We start from the raw sequence: 26415 nt of genomic DNA, 5'->3' as shown, positions 1-26415 counted from the left end.
CTGAAACCCCAAGAAGTCATTGAATACAGGAATGCCCTTCTTCTTCACTATTTCATAGGAAGCGCTGTAGGCTATTTGCTTAATAATGTCCTGGGATTACATTCTATATTAATAACTGGTTACAGCTTGGTTGTAGTACACAATTAAAATCACACTAACTTCATGTGAAGTGTCATTCTACAGTTTTATTTACACAACCAGTGAAGGGCATGTTTTTGAATACCAGCTTTAATCCTTTTCAAACATTAATATAAGAAGCCAAATTGTAATGATACAGCAAATGAGACCACTGGTATTAATACAGGTAGCAAAGGTCCATCCATATCCAGGTGGTACTGACATCAGGGAAATTTCCAAAACCAGTTGCTGCCTAAGAGTGGTTGCCACTGACAAAAGCTTGAAATAACCTGTATTCACAGGGGGGTATTGGCATTGCTGCATATCATAATTGAGACTTCTTGCAACAATTCAACAAGGAACAAGGCAGCCCACAAATGCAGAAAACGTAATTCATGAAACATCTAAAGGGGAAGAAAAGGAAAATTAGTGCCAAGTTCAATTCAAACACATACCAGATCTTTATTCCTAATATTGCCATAGGTCAGCAATTTTCAACCTCTTCCATCTAACAGCATACATAAACGAATTAACTAAAATTCTTCAGCACACCAAAAACATCTTTTTTGCTGATCTGACCGAAAAAAAAAAAAAAAGGTGTTCATTTTGATCAACACCAGATGGCTGTTGTCATTTTTTAAATTTAACAACCTATCAAGGGTGGGGGAACTTTTATTCTGTCAAGGGCCATTTGGATATTTACATCATTCACAAGCTATACAAAATTATCAACTTAAAAATTAGCCTGCCATATTTGGTTTGGTGAGGCATGTGATGGTAGCTGGTACTGATTTCGAGGGCCTTATACGGCCCTCAGGCCAATGTTCCCCCACCCCTGAAAGGGAAGAGGTCAGTGCCCCTAACTGAATCGTCAGGTATCGCATGTTTTAAAAATTCTTGTGGCACACTGGCTGAAAATCATTGCCCTAGCTATTTAAATAACAAAAAATAAGCCTTAGTAAAATTTCCTGCCTATTTCCTCCAGGGTATTTCCATGATTTTGTTTAATTCTATTCTTGGGTATGAAAATAATTATAATAAATGTCTTCTCCTTAAAAGATTGTCATTTTCAGTTCATAAATACAATACTTACAACTAGCAGGCTGTTCTCCATACCGTCGCATTATTTGATCGTGCGTAAACTTCACAAATGCATCATATTGTTCTATAAATAAAGGTACATGTGAGTTACATGACTTGCAAAATGCCCTCTGTAATAAATTAAAGCCAGATAACTCTGAAAAATCCATTATGTATAGTGAAACAATTCTAAGTTGGCACTTAATCAGACACATAACCTCAGTAATAATATCATATGGAAACCTACATTTTAGTCCAAAGCACATGGCCTCATATATAGGGTGGAGAGGGCATTTTTCTTAACCTATTAAATTAAAAGGCTTGAAATAAAAAGATGTCTTTCTACTCTGAAAATTTATTATAAGTGGTCTATAAATGGCAAGTTTACTGCAAGGAGAAGAAATAAGACAACAAAAGCTTTAAAAATATATGTGTATATTTAAAAAACCTACCTGTAACTTAATCAGATCCCAAAGGAAAAGATGTTATATAAACTAAGCAAATTCTCTTAACTAATAGCACCTTGATTTAACTCCTTAAGAATAAAAAAATCTTATAATATTGATATCCAGTAAAATCTGTGGCATAAAAATCAGGGCAAGGGGATTCTGACTGTTACCTCAAGCAACAAATTTTATTTACTGCATTCACGTTATCAAATTTAAGTTATTTTTTGTATAATTAAGACTGCAGCAGCCTGATACTCTAAAATGATGTACAGTGACAGATTATTTGAAGTTTCTAGACAAAGCTGATGGCAAAGTTATGAAAGATATAAAGTCCAAAAATCCAATCAAATTTACGGCAAAAGGAAAATCTAATTCACTAATACTGCTGCTTATCTACATGGCTAACAAATACCATTTCTTGAGGTCACTAAGGAGGACCATGAGTTATAGAAAGATTCATTTCCTTTCTTGAATAGAAATTCTCTGGTTCTTAAAAAACACATTGTACCAGTGTAAAGAAAGGGTAATTTAATTGACATAAAGTATATGTGGAAAATAATGCATTTCTTATGGTAAGTTTCTGGAAGAAAATAAACGCATACCTGCAAGTTTTGTGTTCAGTATTTCTTCATACTCTTCTCGAACTTTCTCTTCACGTTCTTTCAACAAACGTTCACAGATCATCCCAACCTGCCGTAGAGTGAATAAAGGCTGTTCTTTTTTTAATGGTGAGGATGTTGCAGATGAAGTCCCTATGTGTAACATAAAGAACAAAAAAAAAAGCACCTGATTTAGAGCCATCATAGAAAGTGTCTTCTAACTGAAGAGGTCTCATGAATCTTTTGTTGTGACTGGAAAATCAGCAAGATGCATGCAATCAAATATCAGAGAGAAAGTCTGAAGATGAATAGAGAAAACTACATACTACAGACAAAACTTAAGTTTTTTAAAATTAGTGATATTAGCTAGAAGAACACTTTGGAAAAATACTGAGAATATATTCCTAATATTCCATTTAATGGTTCAGAGCTAAAGATTATTACTCTAAAAGCCACTTGGCATGATCAGATAATGATACTTGATATAAAAGATGTCTTCAGTCCTGGCTGGGTTGCTCAGTTGGTTGTAGCATTGTCTCGTAGACCAAAATAAAAGTGGGGGGGGGGGGGGTCGGGTTCGATCCTCAGGGAGCATATGGGAGGCAACCAACCAATCTCTCTCTCTCCAAAAAACAAAAATCGAATTGATCTTTGGGTGAGGACTTAAAGTACTACTTAAGGCAATGATTTTCCAAAAAACAACATTCCTCATTTCTTGAAAAGAACATCTGAAACGAATCTTTTTTGAACTCAAGATTGATAGTCATCCATTGTAACACTGCTGAATTTTATGCACATACATATACATGGATTTGCTAGCAATAGTTTTTCCTGCTCTGTGTATCTGTCCCTGGTATAGCCCCAATTCCTCTTGTCACTTATTCCTTATAACCTGCACGACTGGGACCAGTTAACTAAATTCTTCTTAGAGCAGTGTCTATTGCAAGAATAAAGGATCCTACAGCTTTATTTATACCACCTGAAGTAATGCACAACTACACTAAGGCTATATTTATTTACTTTCAAATTCCCAGCTTTGTTAATTGAACCTGCTAAGTTAATTGATCTATGAAATAAACAGACTAATGAATGATGACCTTCATTTCCTGCTGATATAGTCTAGTCTCCACACTTACCTCCCCCTTACTACATTATTCACCCACTTATACCCGGCCCCCCAAATTGGCAGAAGTGCTGTAGAATTTAGTTTTGAACAAGTTCATGCTTCCTAATCATTTTATTTCACTGTTTTATAGCCTCTAAAAAAATTTTTTTTTAAATTGTGCCAGGTTTTCCTATTCTTGCTGGGAGGGAAGGGAAAGAAGGCAGGCAACTACTGTCACTCGCACACACACAAAAAAACCCCAACCATTTTGCTGAGAACTTTACTATATAAAGGTAAGAGCCACTTTTGATGGCTTTTTCAGTAAGAAGCTTTACTTCTCCATTTTTCTGCCCTTTTTTAAAAGTGTATTTGCAAACTACTCACTCCAATGAAAGGTAGGCATAAAAACAACACTGCATCAAAGTAACACATGTTTAGGAATCTATCCTAACAGGACAAGTACATGAAGGTCTATGTACAGAGACATTTTGTAAATACTGTAATAGCAGAAATACTTAGTCTAATTTATTAATGGTTAAATAATTATGGGAAATCCATAAAATGGAATAGTATTCAGCTACAGCAAGATACATACAACATATCTAACAGAGACACACATGATTTATGGTTGTCTTTTTAATGGAGGTTGCAAATCATAGCACTTATTTTGTACCATATTTTGAGACCATGCATTACTTGAATAAAAAAAATTTTTTAATCAAGGGGAGAAACAGGAGCTTATGTGACTAAAGGATTACTTTTTCCCATACTAAATAACGTTTCCTTTCACTTAGTTTATTATTCCCTGGTGAAACTGGTCCACTGAGGAGAAATGCATGTGGCTGTGCATCAGAAGTACAACATGGGTCCGTTTGTTGGAAACTAGTTTCTAGATGTCTTCTCTTCTGCATGCGTTTATACTCTTGTTTTATGTTGTATAGAATTTGTTCTAAAAGAACAAAGTTAAAATTTAGCAAGATAAAAACTTTCAAGTTAAAAAAAAAGGGTTGTTTTTATCAATCAGCTATGGTAAAACTGGTTTTGTTATATGTCATTTCACTTAATGTTATAGAACCTGTCAATGACATGAAGTGAGGACTTACTATACATCCCAAGAAGTTAATAATCCCAATCCAAAGCCAAATTAAACAATTAAAAGTGAGAAGTGACAGGTCAGCAAAATGACAGAATAAATGGGAATTCAAGAAATACCATACATTAAATAGAGCCATTAATATGACGCTCAAGAGAACCTATGACAATTAGAGCATTAACAGCAAAGTTTTGTTCTGAATCTTGGGGATAAAAATCCATGTGAAGTGCTTGGTGTATTACAAGTACTCAGTAAGAACCACTATACCATGGCAACATTACTTTTCAATACAACCATGGAAACAGGTAAAATTTTATCAAGCATATCCCTTAGGCAAGTATGATTCATTTTAGAACAATTTCTAATTCAAAACAGTTATCATTTAGCCTCTCCAGAAAATCCCTCCGAGGTTTCCATGCCCCTCCAGACTTTCTCACAACCACCACAGCTCCTAAATTAACAAGCTATCATTTGAAACTACAACAGGTCCTTAACATTTCATTCAATGTCGATTTTTATTTTTATTTTTTTGGTAAATAACACTGATGAAATGACACAGGAATTTAACCCTTGTTTATATCAATTAGCCTATGGTAAAACTAGTTTCATTTTATGTCAATGATGTGAACTGAGGACTTACTGTACATCACAAGATTAATAATCCCAATCCAAAGCAAAATTAAACAAACATTAAGTTATAGTGGTAACGAAGAGGCAATGATTCATAAATATAACAGAGTGCAACTTTAACAACCAATTGTACAATGATGCATTAATTTAAACATGAACTAAAAACTCAACAGAAGTCTAAAAATTTTGTAAGATGAGACCAATCCTTTTTAAAAATATTTCATACTGGCACTTTTCTTAGGTATATGCTTAATTCTCTTTTCTTACTTTATATTGTTTCCCTAGTAGGAGCTTTTAGGGCTTTTGAGAGAGAGACTAAGCAGACATCAATCAGTTCCTTAAACATTTTAGATTATGCCATGTCATTATTTTTACTGAAAAGGGGGGTAAAAAAACAAATGGCAAAAAATATACTCAGTGAAAATTCCATCCATATAAATTTTATGTGTAAACAAACCTGTTAACATATACATGAATGTGCAGTGTAAGTACAAAATCACACTTTGGAATAATTAACTTGTAGGGTAGTTGTGTGAAGGATGCTTTAGATATACTTAATTTTTCAGAATGTTAGCATTTGTTTACATTAAAGTTATTTTCTACCTTTATCCATTTACTTGAAATAGTTTTTAATTTAAAAACAAAGTTACCAGCATGAAATAAAATGACTGTTTATTGGAACTGTTAAACCCCTTGATAGAAATGAGTTTCCTAAGATTCACAGAGGTGTCCAATATCCTATAACAGGCAGGACAAGCTCACGTATCTTTGTTTTTTAATAAAAGAACTTGTTCTGTAGCAATATTGTAAAATGTTTTAAAGTTATGATGGTTTGGTCTCATTCATGTATCAGTTTCTTTTGAAAGCTAACATCATCATGATCATGATCAAAAGTGTCATTCAAAGCATCCTGAAGTTTATTCACAACCAGAGATTGCAAATGTACTAGACAGAGTAACCTGACCTTGACGTCTTTTGTATGACTTATTCTTTGATGACCACACAGCTGTTCCTAGATTACTTTAGTCTTCCCTTTTGCTTCACAAAATCAACCAAATGATGTACCAAAAGAATAGCTATAACAAACAACTTATTCATTTGATAGTCTCATAAAAGATCTAGCCTAAGATTAAAATATGATCAAACTTGCTCTGGCTGAGGATTCGGTCCCCATTCAGGGCACTTACAGGATGCAACCCATCGATGTTTCTCTCTCTCTCTCTCTCCTCCCTCTCCCTTCCTCACTCTAAAATCCTCGGGTAAAGATAAAAAAATAAAAAGATATGGTCAAACTTTAAAAATTTTAGCTTTATAAACCTCCATACCATCTTAAGGAAACATCAAACAAGTTAAGGAATTTTTAAGGTTTAATTTACAAATTCAATAATTTAAATGTATAATTCGAGGAGTTCTAACAAGTGCATACACATACAGTCTTAAAACCACCACAATCATAATAAAGAACTTTATCACCCCATAAAAGTTCTCTTGTGCTCCTATTCATCACTGCCACCACTACTCATCTGTCACTATATAGTTTTGCCTTTTCTAAAATGTCATATAAATGGAATCACAAAGAGTATAGATTTTTGTGTATGACTTTTCACTCAGCAAAATGCTTACAATTCATACATGATACTGTACAAATTAGGAATTCCTTCCTTTTTATTAATGAGTTATATTCTAGAGAGAGTGTGTGTGTATGTACCATAACTTATCCATTCTCCTTTTAATGGACATTTGGATTGGTTCCAATTTGGGCCTATTATCAATAAGGCTATTATGAATATTCAGGTACAAGTCTATCAAAGGATAAATTTTCATTTCTCTTGGGCAAATATCTAAGGGTGGGACTGGATGGCCTAATTATATAGTAACTACATGGCTTTACTTTGCAAGAAACTGCCAAAACATTTTAGAGAGTACTTATACCAGTTTGCATTTCCACCAGAAATGAAAGTTCCAGCTGCTCCACATCTCTGCCAACACTTGATACTGTCAAAGAGCTAAAGAATTCTGAAATGCTATTGCCTGCACTGCTTTTTACATCTAACAGGAAGCAACTATGTCATCTAAGCCTCAATGTGCCCTCATACTGATAACATGTGAATAAGTTATGCAGTGAGTGGTCCAATTTAACTTGACCAAGATCTAGCAACACTAGTAGCAAACAGCTAACTGCAAACCTCAAGCTTAATCCTCAATTTATCTCAGTTCAGAAGTATAAGCAGTTTTGACAGTGGTACCTCAAGAAATTTCCCCCGATTCAATTTAATACCACAACACACATTGTAAGCTCAACCTAGGTATTTGCCTGACTTAAGCTGCTTCCACATTAGTTGGATAAAGGCCTTCCATATATCAATAAAGTACCTATGTCTGCTTAATCATAAACTACTTAAATCTAGCCATCTCTTATCAAACTAGCAAGTGACATTTTATTCCATACCCATTAACATCTAGCATTGTGTTGCCAACACAATTTTCAGTCCATCAAAGAAAGTCAAAGCTTTACTTACATGATCAGTTGCACATTTGAGTTTCAATCATGCAGGTTTCATACTTGATCAGGAAAAACAGACTGAATTTGCAGCAAATCACTTAGAGTAGATTGTCACGTAGTTACCTTCATGATAATCTACACAACAAATGGTTGTATATCCCTTTTCAAAATCCTAAAAACCATATCACTCTTTTATTTATTAATATTTTTTCTTTTTATTGATATTAGAGACAGAGGAAAGAAGAGAGATATAGAAACATCGATGAGAGAGCACATTAACTGGCTGCCTCCTGCATGCCCTCCACTAGGGATTCGGTCGACAACCTGGGCATGTGCCCTGACCGGGAATCGAACCTCTTGGTACATGGGTTGATGTTCAACCAGTGAGGCACACAGGCCGGGCTACATCACTCTTTTAAAATAGAATACTGCTAAGACTTTCCTCCACTGTACTAGATTAAATGAAAATTAATATTAGCAAATTCTATGACTCAATAGCATTTTCATTCCCAAATCTAGTAAATGTCGTTGAGATTTCCAATAAAATTCTTCTGCCTTAACAGGTAGCAGGAGATTATCAATGAGACAATACTTACTCCTTTGGAATATTAAAACAAACAAACAAACAAACAAAAAAACCAGAAACAAAAAACTCAGGTAAATGTGAAAAGAAAAGGCAAGACTTAAAAGAATATAACCTATTTCCAAACTGTTTTACTCTTCTTAGTTGCCACTAATTATTACTTAAGAATGCCTGAAAACAATGAATTAAGGTCATCAATATAAACAGGAGCAAGCACCTGATAGGATAAAATATTATAACCGAGTTGATGAGGATAACAGAAACAGCTTTAAGATGGGACTGAGTGCAAAGGGAGAAATATGGAATTAGAACTAACTAAAAGTATGTTTAAAGGAGAACCAAAAAATTGTGGGAGGGGAGGAATCAAGTGTCTTTTTTCTAGAGTCCATAAAATGTCTAAAAATCTGTGACACTAAAATTTTGGTCCAGACTTGTATAGACATACTGTTTTCCTACTGACTTCATTAATAGATCAAACATTAAGTTTCATTAACAGTTTTAAGTTTAGGTGTAGTACAAAACCCTTTTATTTCACCTTATACACTAATTTTGCTGTGGCATATCTTTGAAAAAACAAAGTGAAAGTTCATTTAGACAGATGACTCAAATCGTGGGATTAAAATAAATCTTGAAAGTCTGTCAGTTCCAGGCAGGAATACAAATGTAATGGAAATCCTGCACACAATTAACTGCAGAAAACCTGCAATAACCATTAAGACCTAAAACTAAGAAAATGTTCCAAATAACAGACCAAATGTAAAGCTCTGAACTATATACTAGACAATGTCACGCCTACTTTATGAATTAAAACCCTCAACTGAGTTGCTATGAAGACCCATCTTTGTTAATCATTTATTTTCCCACGATCATCTGTTCCGAAACTAACAATTCTCATGTTTTCCTTGAAGGAAACTTAAGGACAATATTCGTATCCATCCAAGAGCTATCTAAGTAAAAAGAATGTGTTGATGCTGTTTTTAATTCACTTAAAAATTATTGCTATGTCAAAGGGACCTGGAACCAAATTTTAACACAAAATTGTAGTTCTATCTACATTTTAACTTCTATTGGATTAGCATGAATCCTAATAAGCTTAATATACTTGCACACAATTATATAAACATTAGGGTATTATGTACAGTACTTTAAAAATTATATTATACAATATTTTAGTATGTAAGAAGCATTCATTGGTCTTCTACAAGAGGAAGAAAAATTATAATCACTACAGGTCAATTCTATTATTTCACTGGTACTATAATAGCTAATGATTATTTATTTGAAAATGCTCAATCTGTTAAACCCTGTAGGCTCAAGTATAAATTTCACAAATTAACTGCACAATGGGAGCCACTAAATACGCAAGGAGCCCAACAATGCTCAATCAAATGCCTCCTCCCTGATATCCAAGAAGTTTCATACCTCAATTTTATATTACACTATATTCTAAAGGGATATGTTAACCCTATTACTTTTGCTGTTCAGCAAGCTAGAAAAATAAGTGTAATAAGAACCAAAACAGCAGTAAATGGGGAAAGGGGGAAATTGAACCATCCAAATCTAAACCCCAAAGCATACATATTACAGAATATATTAGTGCCAAGGCAAGAAGTCCAGCTTCGATTCCAAATAACCATGGTAATCAAGATAAGGTAAGTCCCAAAAAGACAGAGAAGACTCCCTGAGGAGGACTCTAGGACTGACAGCACAGTCAAGCTGAACAAATCAGTTATTAGGGCACCCAAAACACACATACACACATTGAACTATAGCATACCTGGACACCAGGTTGCAAACTGATGATTCACAGACTCAAGATGTGTCTGGCTTGAATACTTTTTAACAAACAAGTGTGAATTTGTGGCCAACATTCAAAAGTTAGGTGTTTTACATTAAAAGTCAGGTTTCTGGCTATGTTGGGGTGGGGGAGGAACTGAATATGTGGTAAAATTCAGCTAAGAGTGGCTGCTACCTTTTGAGCCTAAGTTTTCAAGTGCTTTTAAACTTCAAATGAACACATATATCACTTGGGGATTTTTTTTTTCTTTTCTTTTTAATGAATACTGAGGAATGAAGCCTCAGACTCTGCATTTTAAATGAGTTTCCAGGTAATGCTGCTGGTCAGTAGCAAGGTTGGAATTCACTGGTTCCCACCAACTTTACTTCACTAGTTTGTATTACTTGCCTGGAACTATGGGCATTTAAGTTTCTATCCACTGCTTAAAATACTAACTCCCCTACTGTGGCAATTAAAAGGAAAAGTGGCACCCAGCTGGTATAGCTCAGTGAATTCAGAGGTCCAGTTCCATTCTGGGTCAGGACACATGCCTAGGTTTCAGGCTCAATCCATGGTACACAGTATGCAGGAGGCAGCTGATCAATGTTTCTCTCTCTCTCTCCCTTCCTCTCTCTCTCAAAAACAAAACAAAAACATATTTAATAAATAAATAAAAAGAAAAGCAGTTGATTTTTAAAAAAATATTTTCTTCTTTATTGATTTGAGAGAGAAGGGGAGAGATAGAAACATCGACGAGAGAGAACATCTACTGGCCACCTCCTGCGTGCCTCACACTGGGAATCTGGCCCACAACCTGGGCATGTGCCCTGGCCGGGAATTGAAATGGCGACCTCTTGGTGCATGGGTTAACATTCAACCATTGAGCCACATCAGCCAGGCTGGTTTATCTTTTTACTGGTCATACCAGGAAAGAGAGAGAAGAAAAACAGTAACAGTAGATACTATTACAAGTATAAATATATTTAAGGTGCACCAAATTCACTATGCCACCCTCACTTGCATGGCTATTCTAGTTCTATGATAGACATACTCCTCCCTAGCAGGAAAGTATTCTGTAAATCAATTTGAACTTGACTGGACCTACCTCAGGAGACTCATTACATGACATTAACATACAGATATTGATTCATTTTTCTTTACATCTCTCTTAAAATTCATGTTCATTATGTAATTGATAGTGAACAAATGCACCTGTTTTTATATTGTCTGCTTTAAAAAAGGAGTCAAGACTATCTCTCATACCAGAAGGCACTGATTAGAAGTCCACACACATCTTCTGTTTAGCCCATAAGTGTTGTAAATCAGTTATTAATATTTAAAAGTCAACAGATTTCACAAAAATTCTGACTTCTGAGGGAAGGCTACTGGGAAGATCTGACAATAAAGGTCCAAATTCACAATGGCCTGAACTGAGAGAGGAATGGTCTGAACTAAAGATATAAAGTCATCTGTGAGAAGAAACTGAAGTCAGAAGCATGAATGTGATTGTTTAGGGACTATTAAGCTAGACAGAAGTGAGGCTGAACCTAGAGATAAGGAACTCCTAAGTTTAATGGCCACATGAAGACAGAAAACAGCCAGAGAAATAGAAGAAAACTATTGTCACAAAGGGAAGGAAAAAAGTATTCCAAAAAGAAGGGAGTCGGGTAAGCAATGTGCTGTTAAGAAAGGTCAAACAAAAAGGATTCCCTGTATGCCATGGAAGTCATCGGTGACTTGACAAGAACTGTTTGAGGCACAAATATGTTCAGAATGAGTTGAGAACCCAAGAAATGGAAGCAAATAGACTATTTGAAAGCTCTTTGAATTAGGTTTTGAAGTGGAGGAATCTGGATGACTGCTGGAGGAAAATAAGGGTATTTTACTTTACAATGGGAATTAAAAACTAACGCAAAGGTCTGGTTGGGAAAGAAAAATAGTCAATAGTCGAGGAAAACGCTCCTTTGGAGAGAAATAGGATCCTTCCCCTCACTGTGTAAAGCGCTTTAATTATCTCACGCAATTTTCCTCAATGATACTAAAAGGAAAACAAGATAGACACAAATACTGGTAGTGTGGGTACGGGGAAAAATGAAGAAGCTGCCATGTGATGGACTCTATTATTTTCTGTGAAGTACAAGGCAAGGTTATTTAGTCACTGAAATAGCAGGATTGCTGGACAGTGTAAAAAAATCACTTCTGAGGTGGCTCTATTGCGACTGTTTTCAGCACTCAGGGACAGGAAAGCTCAACCTTCATAATAACCCTAGAAGGAAGATACTATCACCATGTACATAATTTTATAGATAAGAAAAATGAAGCTTTGCTTCAATGCCAGTGCCAAACCTCATCTGTGGGCCTAAACTCTTAATATCCACTTCCTTCTCCAGTATTGTATTACTACATCTAGCTAGCATTCCACAATTAGCTGAAGTTACAATAAATCACAATAAAGATAGCTAATTTAGCCCAGCCAGTGTGGCTCAGTGGTTGAGCATCGACCCACGCACCAAGAGGTTGCTGCTTGATTCCTGGTCAGGGCACATGCTCAGGTTGTGGGCCAGATCCCCAGTGAGGGGCACGCAGAAGGCAGCCAATAGATGGTCTCTCTGATCAATGTTTCTATCTCTCTTCCCCTCTCCCTTCCTCTTTCTCTCTAAAATCAATAAGGGGGGGGGGGGGGGGGGGGGAGAAAGCGAAATAAAATAAAAAACACACCATGCCAGTTATGAGAGAGATTAGCATCCTACCATCTATTACTGATACTTCACACTCTGTGACTCTTCTAAGAAGATAGTAACCAAAACAAAGCATAGATCTCATCTACATAGAGCTCTGAAACAACAACTGCTGGCTATAACAGGATAATTATAAGAAATTATGTTACATTGTGAGGGATGCTTAAAGAGTCTCTAAATTGTCTTCTCTCAGGATAAGCACCTATATCTCCCCAGAAAGTTTTACTGGTATTTTAAAAGTGAGACAGTGTTCTAAATTGGCAAATCAGCATTGTCATGCAGTACTGATTACAATGCCAGCCTCTGATAATGTTCTATTTTCACCTTGGGCCATGGATGGGTGGTTACAGTGAGCATCCGGTTCCCCTGTTCTGTTATAGAAAACTAAAACCTCTTATACTTTAAACCAATAATACACTTAGAAAAGTTTTTGCTCCACAGAATACTTCAACACCAGGAACAAGGCAATCTTCTATAATGAAAGGCAAACTTCAGGGGCAGTAATATTTTAAAAATTGGCTTTCTGCAATTTTTTAAATTCAAGTCTATAGTCTATTCTTCAATTGCTAGATCAATGCAACAATACACCTCTCCCCCCCCCCCAAGAAACAAAAGAAAATCAATTCTCCTAGATCCCTCCCTCCAATCTTTCCCTTTAGTTTGATTTTTGGAGTTTTCTAAGAATTAAAAATAAATGCTAAACCAAAGTCAGACTACATACACATCACAGGCTGCTGCAATTTCAGAAACAATCAATAAACAAGATTCAACCCTCACCTAAAAAGAGTAACTTTTTCTTTAAGGTTTCAAAAGTAGTAAACGTGATTTAATCCAGTATCAATACTTAGGCTGCCAAAGGTGAAAATAATAATGCTAATGTGGATTAATGTTCCCATGGAATTAAAATAGGCGTATTTTATTTTATCATCATCAGATAGAGTGGGAGGGAGAAAGACAGAGAAATATCAACGGATAGAGCCACATTGACTGGTTGCCTCCTGCACAACCTGGCCAGGGCCAGGGACAAACAGCAACCGAGGGATGTGCCCTTGACCGGGAATCAAACCTGTGACTCATTGGTCCACAGGCCAACACTCTAACCAATGAGCAAAACCGGTGAGGGCAAAATTTTATAATAAAGCACAAAGACTGTAACATTTTTATTCAGGTTTAGCTAGCTAATAAAGACAAAGTCTCTGGAGGGACTGATAAAGCTGCCACTGCTCTATCAGTCCCTCCAAAGACTTTGTCTTTTCTTTGCCTAAACAGCATCTGGAACTCAAATGAGGTTGCTAAAAGCTAGAGCAAGTGACTTCTAGAGTAAATATTTAGATTTTTAAAATAAATAAAAATCTAGGTATTTGCATAGACCTAGAAATTAAAAATTAAGCCAAATTAAAAAATTGTATTAATAGAAAGATCACAAAATTTTAATTTAATCAAAATGTTGCAAAGCACTAGTACATGTCCGGATGATCTGGCCTATGACAACTGTGATAAAAATTTATGACTTATTTTTATTTGTTTTAAAGTTTTATTCAAATGTATTCACGTTTTTATTCAAAAGCTTATAACAAAATACTATCTGGGATTCCATATAATTTGAGGAAAGATATAATACAGAACAAGTAGAAGTGGTTACTTGTCCACTGCAAGTCAACTCATAAAATTAAGGATGGTATATGGAAAAAGTAAAAATATACACAACTTAATTTGCATATGTAAGAAGTGCCAGAGAAATACAAATACCATATGATTTTACTTATGTGTGCAAGCGTTTTTTTCTCCCTTTTCCTTTTTCAACTTATCTTTATTGTTGAATATATTACAGATGTCCCTCTTTCCCCCCCTTGACTTCCCCTCCTCCCCACTCCCACCCACCTCCTGCCTTCCCCACACTACTGTCTATTTACTGGTTATGCATATATGCATAGTTCTTTGGTTTCTCTCTTGCCGCTCCACCTCCCCCCTTTCACTTTGAGGTTCTTCAATCTAATTACCAATCTGTACTTCTTAATCCCTTCATCTTTTTCACCCAACCTCCCTCTCATCTGGCAACCAACACAAAGTTCTCTGTATCTTTGAGTCTATTTCTGTTCCGCTTGCTCATTTTATTTGTAGATTCAATTGTTGGTAAGCGACATATAACTGTATTGCCATTTTATGGTTCATATATTTTTTGTCTTCTTCTTCTTCAAGAAGACCCATCAACATTTCATATAATACTGGTTTGGTGGTGGTGGATTCCTTTAGCTTTTTCTTGTCTGGGAAACTTTTTATATGGCCATCAATTCTAAATGATGGCTCTGCGGGATAGTGTAATCTTGGTTGTATCCTTGCTTTTCATCACTTTAAATATTTCTTGTCACTCCCTTCTGCCCTGCAAAGTTTCTTTTGAGAAATCAGCTGACAGCCTTATGGGAGCTCCGTTGTAGGTAACTAACTGCTTTTCTCTCGCTGCTTTTAAGATCCTCTCTTTGTCTTGAACCTTTTGCATTTTTATAATGGTGATGTTTTGGTGTGGACCTCTTGGGTTTATTTTGTTTGGGACTCTCTGTGCTTCTTGGACTTGATGTCTGTTTCCTTCACCAAGTTAGGGAAGCTTTCTGTTATTTTTTCAAATAGCTTTTCAATTTCTTGCCTCTCTTCTCCTTCTGACACTCCCATGAAGCAAACATTGGTACGCTTGAAGTTGTCCCACGGGCTCCTTACTCTATCCTCATTCTTTTAGATTCTTTTTTCTTTTTGCTCTTCTGATAGGGTGTTGCTTGCTGCTTATATTCTAAATCAATGGTTTGTTTCTTGATTTCACCTACTCTACTACTATGCCCTGTAAATCATTCTTTATTTCAGTTAGTGCATTATTCATTTCTGACTGGTCCCTTATTAAGCTCTCGAGGTCCTCACGAGGTTCCTTGAAATTCGAAGTTCAATGAGTGACCTCATAAGCAGTGTTTTGTACTTTGCACCTGTTAGACTGCTTATTTCCATTTCATTTAGTTCTTTTCCTGGAGTTTTGTTCTGTTCTTTCATTTGGAACATGTTGCTTTGTCTCCTCATTTTGGCTGCCTCCCTGTGTTGGTTTCAATGTATTAGGTAGAGTTGCTATGTCTCCTAGGCTTCCTAGGGTGGCTTGTTGTAGTAGGGGTCCTGTAGGATCCAGTGGCACAGCCTCTCTGGTCACCCAGCTGGGCCCGCCAGGTGCACCCCTTTTGTGGACTTTACATTCTTTTGTTGTAATTGAGTCTTGATTGCTATTGGCACGTCAATGGGAGGGTTTTACTCAGCTGGTCAGCTGCAAGGAATAGCTGTGCCCACTAACCACTGACCTCTGACTACCTTGGAGGATCAACTGTGCAGGGTCCCTCCACACAGAGCAAGACTTACTTCAGCAGGGCTCTGGTACCCACTGAGTCCATTCCTTGAGTGTCACTTGTGGAGGTGGTTGGGTGGTGGTACGTCACAGTGGTCTGAAACTGTCCACTGTGTGTACTGTCTCTGGGACAAGGTCATACACTGCCTGTGTTCTGCCTGGGGCCACCAGGCATAAGCTACAAAGCTATCTGCTGATGGCTGCTTCTTGTGCTGGGCTTGGAAGTACCCAGGAAAAGCTAAGCTATGAACCAAGGCTGGCTGCTTCTAGTGCCAAGCCTGGGGCCACTTAGTGAGATGTATGAGAGCTCACTGTAGCCAAACAGGCCAATCCTATGGCAAAGCCCCTGAAAACAGATTGGGTGGGCCCAAAGGTTGGGTGGGGCAAGGCCTCAGGGAATCACAGGGGGGGGGGGGGGGGGGCGCAGTCAGGTTCCTGGAGTCCCAGATATGGTGCCTGTCTGCTGGCCTCTTGGGGGAAGGGCTCACCAAAGGAATAATGGCCTCTGCCAACATGTCTGTCTGGGAGAAAGCTGCCTCTCCAGCCCTCACCCAGATGCCAAACAACTCAGTTCTTCCCTGTATGTCTCTGGTGCCTTTCAAGCTGCCTCCCCTCCATGCTGGAGCTCAGGGGGAGCAGGGCCAAGTAAGTCCCTGCACAGGTCCTTTAAGAGGAACTGCCTAGGGCTCCAGCAGCCTCAGCCTCCCTCAGCTTCAATGCCTGCTGGTTTTTACAGACAGAAGTTATAGGAACTTCTCTTCCTGGGACTGGAACCCTGAGCTGGGCGCCTGGTGTGGGACAGAGACCCCTTGCTCCTCGGGGAGGACCTTTACAGCCAAGGCATTCCTCCTGATTTTAATCCACCACACAGGTATGTGGGACCAGCCCACCTGCTCATCCTCACCTACCAGTCTCGATGTGGCTTCTTTTTTAATTTCATAGTTGTAGGACTTCATTCAGCTCAATTTCAGGCTGTTCTGAAGGACATTCTGTAGTTTAGTTGTAATTTTGATGTGGTTGTGGGAGGAGAAGAGTAACTCGTTTACCTACACTGCCATCTTGACTGCAAATTGACTTATGAATTTTAAAGGGGAAAGAAATTGTTACACTCCAAGACAAAGTACAAGTATATTTATTATGAGCTGTTTTTCTAGAACTAGAATGTTAAAAACTGTTACCACTGCCCCTAAAAAGCTTATCATCGCAGGAAGACTACAATCTGGCATACTACAAAATTCTGATCAAAAGGCCCAAAATAAGTATCAAAGCTGAAAACTTGATATACACCAGATTTTAATTTACCTTCAAGAATAATCTCTCTGCTCAATATAGCTGGCAGCATCTTAACATGTGAGAATTTTGTTGTAACTTAAAATTACTCAATTCTTTTACAAATAAAAGATTAGAACTTCACAATATAAAATATTTTCTCCTAAAAATCATATAAAATCTTTAAAAATGTTTCTTCAAATGAGCCAATCTCTTAAAATGGTAAAATCTTTGTAAATGAGGCTATTTTAAATATTATAATGTACATAATCCATCACATCTAGAAAGATGAGGGAATACTAAGTATCCTTCAAGTGCCTAAGAAAAAGTATCGATCAAAGTCTTAAACGAACTGCTTTATTTATTATCATTACCCATTTTTTTGTATCATAATTTAAAATAAATCAATTATAGCTATGTTGTCATAGCAATCACAAAAGCCTTTAAAAACTGGTACAGAATGAGGGGTAGAACTGGGTTACATTAAAAAACAAAACAAAAAACACTTCAGCATCTCTAGAGCCTTGGGAAAAAGCAAGGTTTGATTAACTCAAATATTTTTAAACTTTATTTGTGATTAAGACATTAACTAAAAGGAAAGATATGGCGAAAAGAATAACTTTGGGTTTTAAAATTCTACCAGACCCACGTGACTCATCCACCTCAAAATCCAGAGGGCATTCCTATTAACAAGTCTTATTGCTACAAGACTGCTGCTGATGGATCACATTTTTCAGGTGTGTTTAGAAGTTGAGAAATGTTGGTAAACCAAGTTCTAGAATCCCTACACTCAGCAATAAAATTAAAGATAAATCTCTAATTAAATTATTTTGTGAAGACCTCTTTATCATCTGCAGATGCCAGACTGGTTCATATAGGCTCAAACAAGTATTTCACCCTTCATACTTTTTTGAAAGTAGGCAGTCTTCTCAAAGGCAAGAAATTCACCGTGGTTGCACATAGTATTCAAAGAGAACATACTGTGAGTCAACAGTACTAGCAGTATTAAGGCCAAGACTGCAGCGACCACAAGCTGGTGGTTAGTACAGTTATAGGCATTTGAAAAGGCTCACCACCAACACCATTATCTAGTTTCATGAAACAACTATACAAGAGGTCCAAATTTACCTCATACTATTATTCTGCAGGAGAATCAAACGTTTCTTTTCAAATAGGAAAAATACACAAAACTAAGCATTTCCACTGAATCTCTTCTCAACCTTTCAAAAAAAAGCATCGCTATCATTGTGTGTTCCTGGGTCTACCTAAACACTCAGGAGACTTACCTGAATAACACACAGTATATTATTTTTCCCATAACGACATTCAAGGACTTGAAGAAACTATTCTCCTTTGTATCTCAGATTACATCTCGGTGGCAACCATGGTAAACTAGTAGCACCTATATTTAAAGGGCTAACTTTTCTCTGGTCTACCATATTTACCCAATTGTGTTTCTGTGCTGAAGTTAGACTTTATTTTTCTACTTTCAAAATAAAATAGTTCAATAATGAATACAACTACACTCTGCTTTAAAGGGCCATAAACTTACAGAATTCTTAAATGCATAATTCATAGAACTACTAAACAAATGAAGCTACATACATAGCCCTAAATAAAATATAAGGTTTAAAATCCCAAGTACAAAGACCATTAAAAAGTTTATTTGTCAAATCCACTGAGAAAGTAAAAGCAACTTAACAGCTGTCTAAATAACCACAAAATATTAAAAACACTTCTGGTTCAATATAAATGACATCTGAAATGAAATGCCGCCTCCTCCAATAGAATTTCATTTGTTTGCCTAGACCCATTTATACTTCATTTAAGCCAGCTGGTGTCTCTGTTTGCCGGCATGCATCAATGCAAAACCCTTCCCCATTCACAAGCTGCAATTTCCATTTTTAATGGCAAGTTTCCAGCAACTACAATGAGTCCTTACAGTGGAATTTAACTCTTCATCCAACTCAATTCCTAAGGCAGACTAATGCAATGGTAACAAGACAACGTGTACAAAAGTGCCTAGCAAACTCACAAATGGGTTGACATTCACAAAAGGATCTCTTCACCAGACCATTCATTCATTCACTACACAATTATAAAAAACGTGTTGGATTTGACTGACAGTCTCTTGTAATGTTGCATAATATTTTGGTTTTATTAAAATAATTTTGTTCTTGGAACTGTCATGACAATCTTTTGGCTAAATATAATATTCTGAGATGTTTCAGAAACAAAGTGAGAAGGACAGAAACCTTTGACTCTGTTTTCAACTAACTTACCAGGATGAGTGCTGACACAGCTACTAGAGACCTTAATTTTCCCAATTAACTTCCCCATCCAAAACCCCATACACACCTCCACCCTAATTTATTTTCCTATTCATATCCACAGTATTATAAACTGCTGACACCCTAGAGAGGCAAACATTTTCTGTAAAGAACCAGACAGTAAGTATTCGAGCTTTGGGGAAAAAAGTCTCTTATCAAAAATACTCAACTCTACTAGTATAGCCTGCAATAAACAATACTTAAAGAAAGAACAGGCTGTTCCAGTAAAACTTTGCCAGACCTTTCCTTTTCCTGGTGTGAAGTTGCAACAGTTTGAAAAGTACCGATTTAAATAATAATCATCAAGTCAAACTTTGGAATCACCATCCTGGGATGGCTAAAATAAACTAGGGTTTAAAACAGATGTCCACTTTTCTGAAACTACTAGTTAAAGCTGAAATGTGACTTAAGCTACACATCAGAAGACACTGTAAGTATCCACAGAACAATGATAATAATTAACTATGTACTCTGAAAAATATTCACTTCAGTACTCTAGCTCTAAATTATTTAAATTACATTTGAATTCACAGAAATGAAAGGAAAACAAAGAGTTTCCGCAGAGTCCCAATCTTAATTTGGCAAGTCACTTTCCATTTCCAATCCTAGCTACTTATTTCAGTTAAAGATATATGGGTCTTCCTTTTGTCAAGTTTAGGAATCACCACTGTTAAAATAGGAATTAAAAAATTAGGTGCTGGGAAGTTATTTCCAAGTTTGGTGACAATAAAACTGGGAAACTCTGATACAGCACAACACTACAGCTCCCATTATGACAACATTATTACAAAAACCCACACAAGAGCATACCCCAAATAGGCCATGAAAACACAAGGCCAAATTATATGTAAAATGTCATTCAAAATTAATTTTAAAAAGTTAATTTTAGCAATTCAAAACTTTATAAATTTTGCCTGCTTTTCTCAAGTCAACTTTTTATGTTAATATTAAATTAGTTGTAATAGCTAAATAAGTATTAGCAAACTCAATAAAACCTAATTATGGTGTGATATTACAGTTCAGGAAATGACCAAACTTCAGGAGCAGATGTCAAAAGCACCTTGAAGAGAACAGCAGTATTTTGAAAAATGTGTATCTGAATCAGCAGGCTTAAACAATTCCAATCATTTCACTGTCCACTTAATTGAAATTTGAGATAAAGTGAAGCCAAATGTATTAGCCAACACTACAAATACATCAATGAAATGACAAATTTGCCAAGGATCACAATTCTTTCTAAGTAAGTTCCTTTTAAAGTGAGGACACATGTTGTAACTCCTGGCAGATTTACCATATATATAGCTCAAGACTATTTTAGCATTGAGATATACTTTAACTCCCAAATCTAACACTGTATTAATTCACCCTCTGGACTGAAATTTATTGCTGGTTAGCTAGTGCTATTTTTAAGTGGCCTAATTAGTTAAGTATAGGTTCCATGCTACCATTTCAATTTTCAATGACTTTACTAAAAAGACAAACTCTAAAGTAATTTTCATCACTAGGAGATAATTCTTAATTGTTTCTTTTTTAATGTAAAACCTAACAATAAATTAATGAGTGCCTTTATATAGAAGACAACTTAGGTATGGTCACTTAATAAAAGTGGAAATTCTCTGAAAACTCACTACAAGTGTTCCATAATATATATTTATTTTAAAGAATTAAAAAATAAAAACCCTGTAGTATTTGGGGAAGGATATTTAAAAATCTGATCCGAAAAAGACAAAACTAAACTAAGTTAATTCCAAATGGAAGTTACTAACATAGTGGTCTAAACTACTCACCGATTTTTTTAAGCTCAAGATAATGAAACATCTAATCAAGCTATTAAAAGGCTTTGTCTATAGGTCATTTTACTACCAAAGGCTCACACACAAAGAAAACAGATTTACACTATCAGTCCACAAAAGCCTACCCAGGCCTGTGCCAGGGGCACACAAGGATTTTAAAGTACGTAAAAACGGCATACACATGCAGTACAAAGCAGCCAAGAGGCATTTATTTCCCCATAGTCACTCTCAGGAAATATTTTAAGATGAAAAGCAAAAATAGTCTGAGGTCCCTTGGAATCTTGCGTTAATTTCTTTATTATTCTCAAGGCCTGAGTTTTCTCCCAACATACTTTGTTGGGCAGAAATAAAGCACTTCTAACTAAAAGCGACCACTCAGCCCGAATTTTCGATATAATTTGCTTTTCGTTAAAAGTTCAAGTTGTTCAAGGTCTAGAGTGTAGTGTGATCATATTACAGGACTCGGGAAGAGCATTTTCTTTGTTGTTGACCCTGCTAGGAAAACAGGTCTTGACTCAGCCAAAGTGGCGTTCTTGTGGGTGATTAATGACAGGCCTAGATCTCGCCCCAATGACATCCATCCCCACCCCCCACCCCCTCTGTACTAAAATCAGCCATGTCTGAACTGGAGGAGGGGCTGCCTCCTCGCCTGAAACCACCCAGTCCCAGAGTTAATAGCTGCAACCAATCGATTCGGGGAGATAGACATCGAGATTCGCGTGAAATGTGACCCTTCCCAGCTTAATTTATGAATAATATCGCCCTCTCTGATCATTTCCGCTGGGGCTCTCCAGTCTACGGAAACACTCCATTCCAGTCATTCTGTCCAAATAAATGGATCTTCCTCTTCCCCACGATACCCGGCAAGTCACAACCCCTACCCACCCCACTTCCCGACGCCCCCTCCCCGCCCCCTTCACATCAGTCCATTTCCATTGTGTCTCCGAAGCTGGAGGAGTTAAAAGAAATGTGGTCGCCCGACTACTTTGCCAAGAACTAGGGCCAGCCCTGCACCCCCACCCCTGCAGCCGCCCCGGAGCCCCACTTGCCACCCCGGCGGCCGCGGGGCCGAGTCCCACCTGTGGTGAGGCGGGACGAGACGTCGCCGAAGGGGGACGGCTCCATTCGGAGATACTTCTGCGGCGAGGCGGCGGCGGCCGAGAAGGAGGCGGCGGTGGCCGCGGCCGCAGACGACGGGGAGGCTGCGGCCGAGGTGGGCGCCGACAATGGCGCACATCGCTTCCGCTTTGGGGACGCCGGGCTCAGCAGCAGGTGGAAATCCAGAGTCCTTTTCAGAGTGGCTCTGCACGCCATGGCAGGAGCAGCCGAGGTGCCGGGCTCGGGCGGGGTTGAGAGGGGTGCTGGGAGGGGAGGGCGAGGGAGAGGGGGGAGAGCGGGGACTCGAGGAGAGGCTAACCGACTGGCTCAAGAGCAGAAAGGCGGGCGGCGAAGCGCTGGGGTGATGAGAGAGGCGCCGCTGCCTCCGCGGCAGGGGCAGTGGCCCGGGCGGCGCGGGCGAGAGCAGGAGGGGCGGTGTCTCCAGTTCACGCCAGTCGCGTCAGGGGGGCTCTTCCGCCTCCTCAGTCGCGGATCCCCCAGGAGTGGCTCCGGGCGCCCCCGCCGTCCGTTCGAGCTTTGCGCGGCGCCTGAGGCGCTCCTGCGCTGAAACCGGCTCCCTTCGGCAGTCGATAGCAGCCCCGTGAGGTGTGAGTCTGGAACGCGGCTCCTAAAACGCCCGAGTAGGGTCAGAAGCTGGAGACCGGCGGTCGATGAGGAGAGATTGCAAAGCAGCGGCGGCGTCAGGAGCTCCAGCAAACACGTCCAGCCACTTCCCCCTCCACGGTACGACTCTTCCACCCGCCACCGGCCCCAATATGGCGTCAATAACAACGCCGCCGATTCAAATCCTGCGGCGTCAGGGCGCGTGCGCCCAGGGCCGGCCACCCTGAGGGTGCATTCTGGGAGTTGTAGGTTTTCGCTGTGGGGAGGGATCCGCGCGAAAAGTGGTTGGGGAGGAGTCGCGGAAACTACGACTCCCGACATTCAAGGCGCGTGATTCCGAGTTCCGGGTTGGAATTTAAATCCCCCTACACAGCTTGAGTGTAAAAGGAACTAAGTAAAAGAGAAAAAAAGAAAAGGCTTTGAGAAACTGGGAGTGGGGAAAGCTAACCGGTAGGGAAAGCAGGCTTAAAAGACCTTTAAAATGTAGTTTTCCTGATACCGCTTCTACAGTTATTTAACATCCCGGAACTAAGAAACTAACAGCTCAAGACAGATTAATTTCGGTAATACGAGTGAGAAAAAAACCTGTCACATTGAGGGGCTAGGAAATAAGATTATGGAACCTATTTAGGATTGCAAGAGAGAACAGTAATAGTATCGGATTACAGGATCCTTGATTGAACCCGATGCTTTGCCTTTCCCAGGTGGTTGCTTGCATCAACGTAGTAATTCTGCAAAGCTAGTTTTACCCCGTAAAATAATAGGATTTGAACAACATACAGAACCAGGTTGTTTTGCTTTGGATAAAAAGCGAATGATATCAGAAATTCTGTTATCTGTTGAATATTGATGAATGTCTTGTGAACGGTTAAAAAAAAATACCATGTCTAGGGAGTAGATGTTGGACCCATTTTGTAAGCAGAGAAAACATTTTTAACTAAAAGTTGTACTTTTAATCAGGTACCTAAAATAAGAATCAAATACAGCATTAATAAAAAGTGATTTATGAAAAAAACTGTCACTAGTCCTTTGCCTATGTAAGCTATAACCAGTCCAATACAGAACTAGTTATCTATGTGAATGCCATATTATCAAATGATCATAGATATCAGATACTGACTTCTAATACTTTTTTGTTCCTGCCATGTATTCGGTAACTAAAAGATATTTTGTACTGTTTTGTCTATTATTCTTCACACCAGTTTTAGGTCAATATATTTATTTTTGTTTTATGATCACAATGTTTGTGTCAGCAACTAAGCTGTGCTAATTTTAAGATATTACACTGTTTGGAAAATATCTTTTGAAAAAGATCAGCATTTAATGAAACAGCAGCTTAACTAAAATTTACGTAAAATTTTACTAAATTTTAAACACTTTATGAAATCTATGATAAGGTGAAAGTAATAGAATATACATATTTTATGTAAATAAGTAGAAGGGATAGGCTAACCCATGGAAACAAGTAACAAAACATTTATGTTCCTGGTAAATATTTTCTAAAATTAAGATTTGACCTTAAATTATAGAATTTATATCGGGCGTGTTATGAGTAAAATTGTCTCCTCAAACTTCATTTGTTGAAATCCTAACTCTAAGTATCTCAGAACGTGGCCCTATTGGAATTAAGGTAATTTCAGATGTAATTAGTTAAGATGAGGTACTACTGGGAATCCAGTATAATGGGTGCTCTTATAAAAAGGGGAAATTTGGACACAGGCAGAACACTGTGAAAATAAAGGTAGACAGAAATCTAGGTGATGTGCCCACAAGCCAAGGAAAGCCAAAGACTTCCAGCAAACCACCAAAAGCGAGGAGAGAGGCATAGAACATATTCTCCCTCAATCCACCAAAGGAACCAACCCTGCTCAAACCTTAATCTCAGAGTTCTACTCTCCAGAACTGTGAGACAATAAATTTTTATTGTTTAAGCCATCCAATTTATGGTACTTGGTTACAGCAGCCCTAGGAAACTAATGCAGGGGGTTTGTGCTTATTTGAGCTACAGTGGACTGTCTGGAAAATTAAGAAAGAGTTGTATGTAAAGGTGGTAGGGGGTATCTGGTAAATGACATTTTAGTTATAACAGCTGCCAGTGCCATCACCACTGCACAGCATATCTGCATAAGGCTCTGTTATGATTAAACAGTGACAGGGTTGGAGCAACCTCCCCTTTTACTAATGGCTAAGAAGCCGAGAGGAACAAGATGAACTGTTCTCTATTCATTTCTGTGTCTTTGCACAGGCTCTCTGCTCCAACTTTTTGCTTGACTACCTACCTTTAAGACTCAACCCAGGCTAGCTCCTATAGGAAGCCTTCCCCCTACACTTCAAGGATGAATTTGTTTTATAGATTCACAGAGAGACACCTATCTGCATATCTTTATCATTGCCGTCACCACATTGTAATATAACTCTGTTCGTGAATCTGCCTCTCCCACCACTGTATTTAACTCCTTGCCTATAGTATAGTACCTTGCACACTTCAACAAATACATGGAAAAAACAAAAACATTGCATGTTTCTTAAATATTTTTTAATCACTCTATCCTCCCAGTATTCCACATTATCCTTGTCCCTTAAGATAGGAATCTACCGAAATATTATAGCAACACTTTTAGGGTAAAAGAAAGCTGTCGAAGGAAAAAAAAAACCTAAGAAAATATTTCTTAGATTAAAATTAAAAATAATTCTTGAAAGCCCATAAGCTTTAACATTGTTTAGAAGTGAATTTTTATTTTGTTGACCAAGACGAAAAGGAAACTATATTTAACACATTAATAAGTTGATTCAGGTCACATGAATCTAAATATATAGTACAGCTAATGGCTCCAGTGACCTACACAGACCAGAATTGCTCTTGTTGTGACTAAAAGGCCTATAACAAGTTTTAAAGGCTTGAAATATTTAGAATAGTTTTGTGATAAGCAAGCAAGCAAGCATTTTCCGATTCGTACAATCTCGGAAGCTTGTAAAAAGAATCAAACTATTATACCAAGATACTTGTCTTCGCTAGGCCCTAGACTTTTCTACCACCTCCCAAAATATTCCCCAAGATCTGATTCAGATGAGTCATTCTTTGACTAAAGCCTGTAAAAGTAGACATAGCTGGATGACACAAAATTTTGTCATCCTGAGCTTGAAGATCCTCGTCGCACCATAAATTATTTTCCAACTATTGTTCTGATGTCAAATAAAGATAAATGCAAATATGTAAGGTGTGGAGAGGTGTTTGCTGACATTGCATGCTGAGT

At 37.8% G+C, this 26415-nt stretch overlaps 1 protein-coding gene across 2 annotated transcripts; it reads right to left on the bottom strand.

The window, feature by feature from the left end:
- Positions 1-165: 165 nt before the first annotated feature.
- On the bottom strand, positions 166-22814 carry AKIRIN2 (akirin 2). Of its 2 annotated transcripts, none has more exons than XM_036249140.1 (5): positions 22519-22809; positions 4156-4299; positions 2249-2398; positions 1211-1282; positions 166-521 (listed from the first exon to the last, which is right to left on the bottom strand). In XM_036249140.1, exons 1-5 carry the CDS (start codon positions 22751-22753, stop codon positions 511-513), a joined length of 612 nt encoding a protein of 203 aa, XP_036105033.1. In that variant the 5' UTR covers positions 22754-22809; the 3' UTR covers positions 166-510. The 2 variants fall into 2 exon arrangements, with proteins under 2 accessions (XP_036105033.1, XP_036105032.1); XM_036249139.1 differs by lacking the exon at positions 166-521 and adding an exon at positions 539-691 and having other exon boundaries at positions 22519-22814.
- Positions 22815-26415: the final 3601 nt, after the last annotated feature.

The sequence above is a fragment of the Molossus molossus genome, unplaced genomic scaffold (assembly GCF_014108415.1).
Source record: "Molossus molossus isolate mMolMol1 unplaced genomic scaffold, mMolMol1.p scaffold_m16_p_8, whole genome shotgun sequence".
Lineage (NCBI taxonomy): Eukaryota > Metazoa > Chordata > Mammalia > Chiroptera > Molossidae > Molossus > Molossus molossus.
The sequence above is the reverse complement of the archived record's forward strand: the minus strand, read 5'-3'. Positions and strand labels throughout refer to the sequence as shown.

Bases quoted from the DNA above. Each gene is read 5' to 3' on its own strand.
- AKIRIN2 (XM_036249139.1), bottom strand. From the start codon at position 22,753: ATGGCGTGCAGAGCCACTCTGAAAAGGACTCTGGATTTCCACCTGCTG. The intron at 2,399-4,155 runs GGAATAATAAAC...TGTTACACATAG, and splicing joins CAGTGGACCAGTTTCACCAG to GGACTTCATCTGCAACATCC. The intron at 1,283-2,248 runs GTATGCGTTTAT...CTTTATTTATAG, and splicing joins ACTGAACACAAAACTTGCAG to AACAATATGATGCATTTGTG.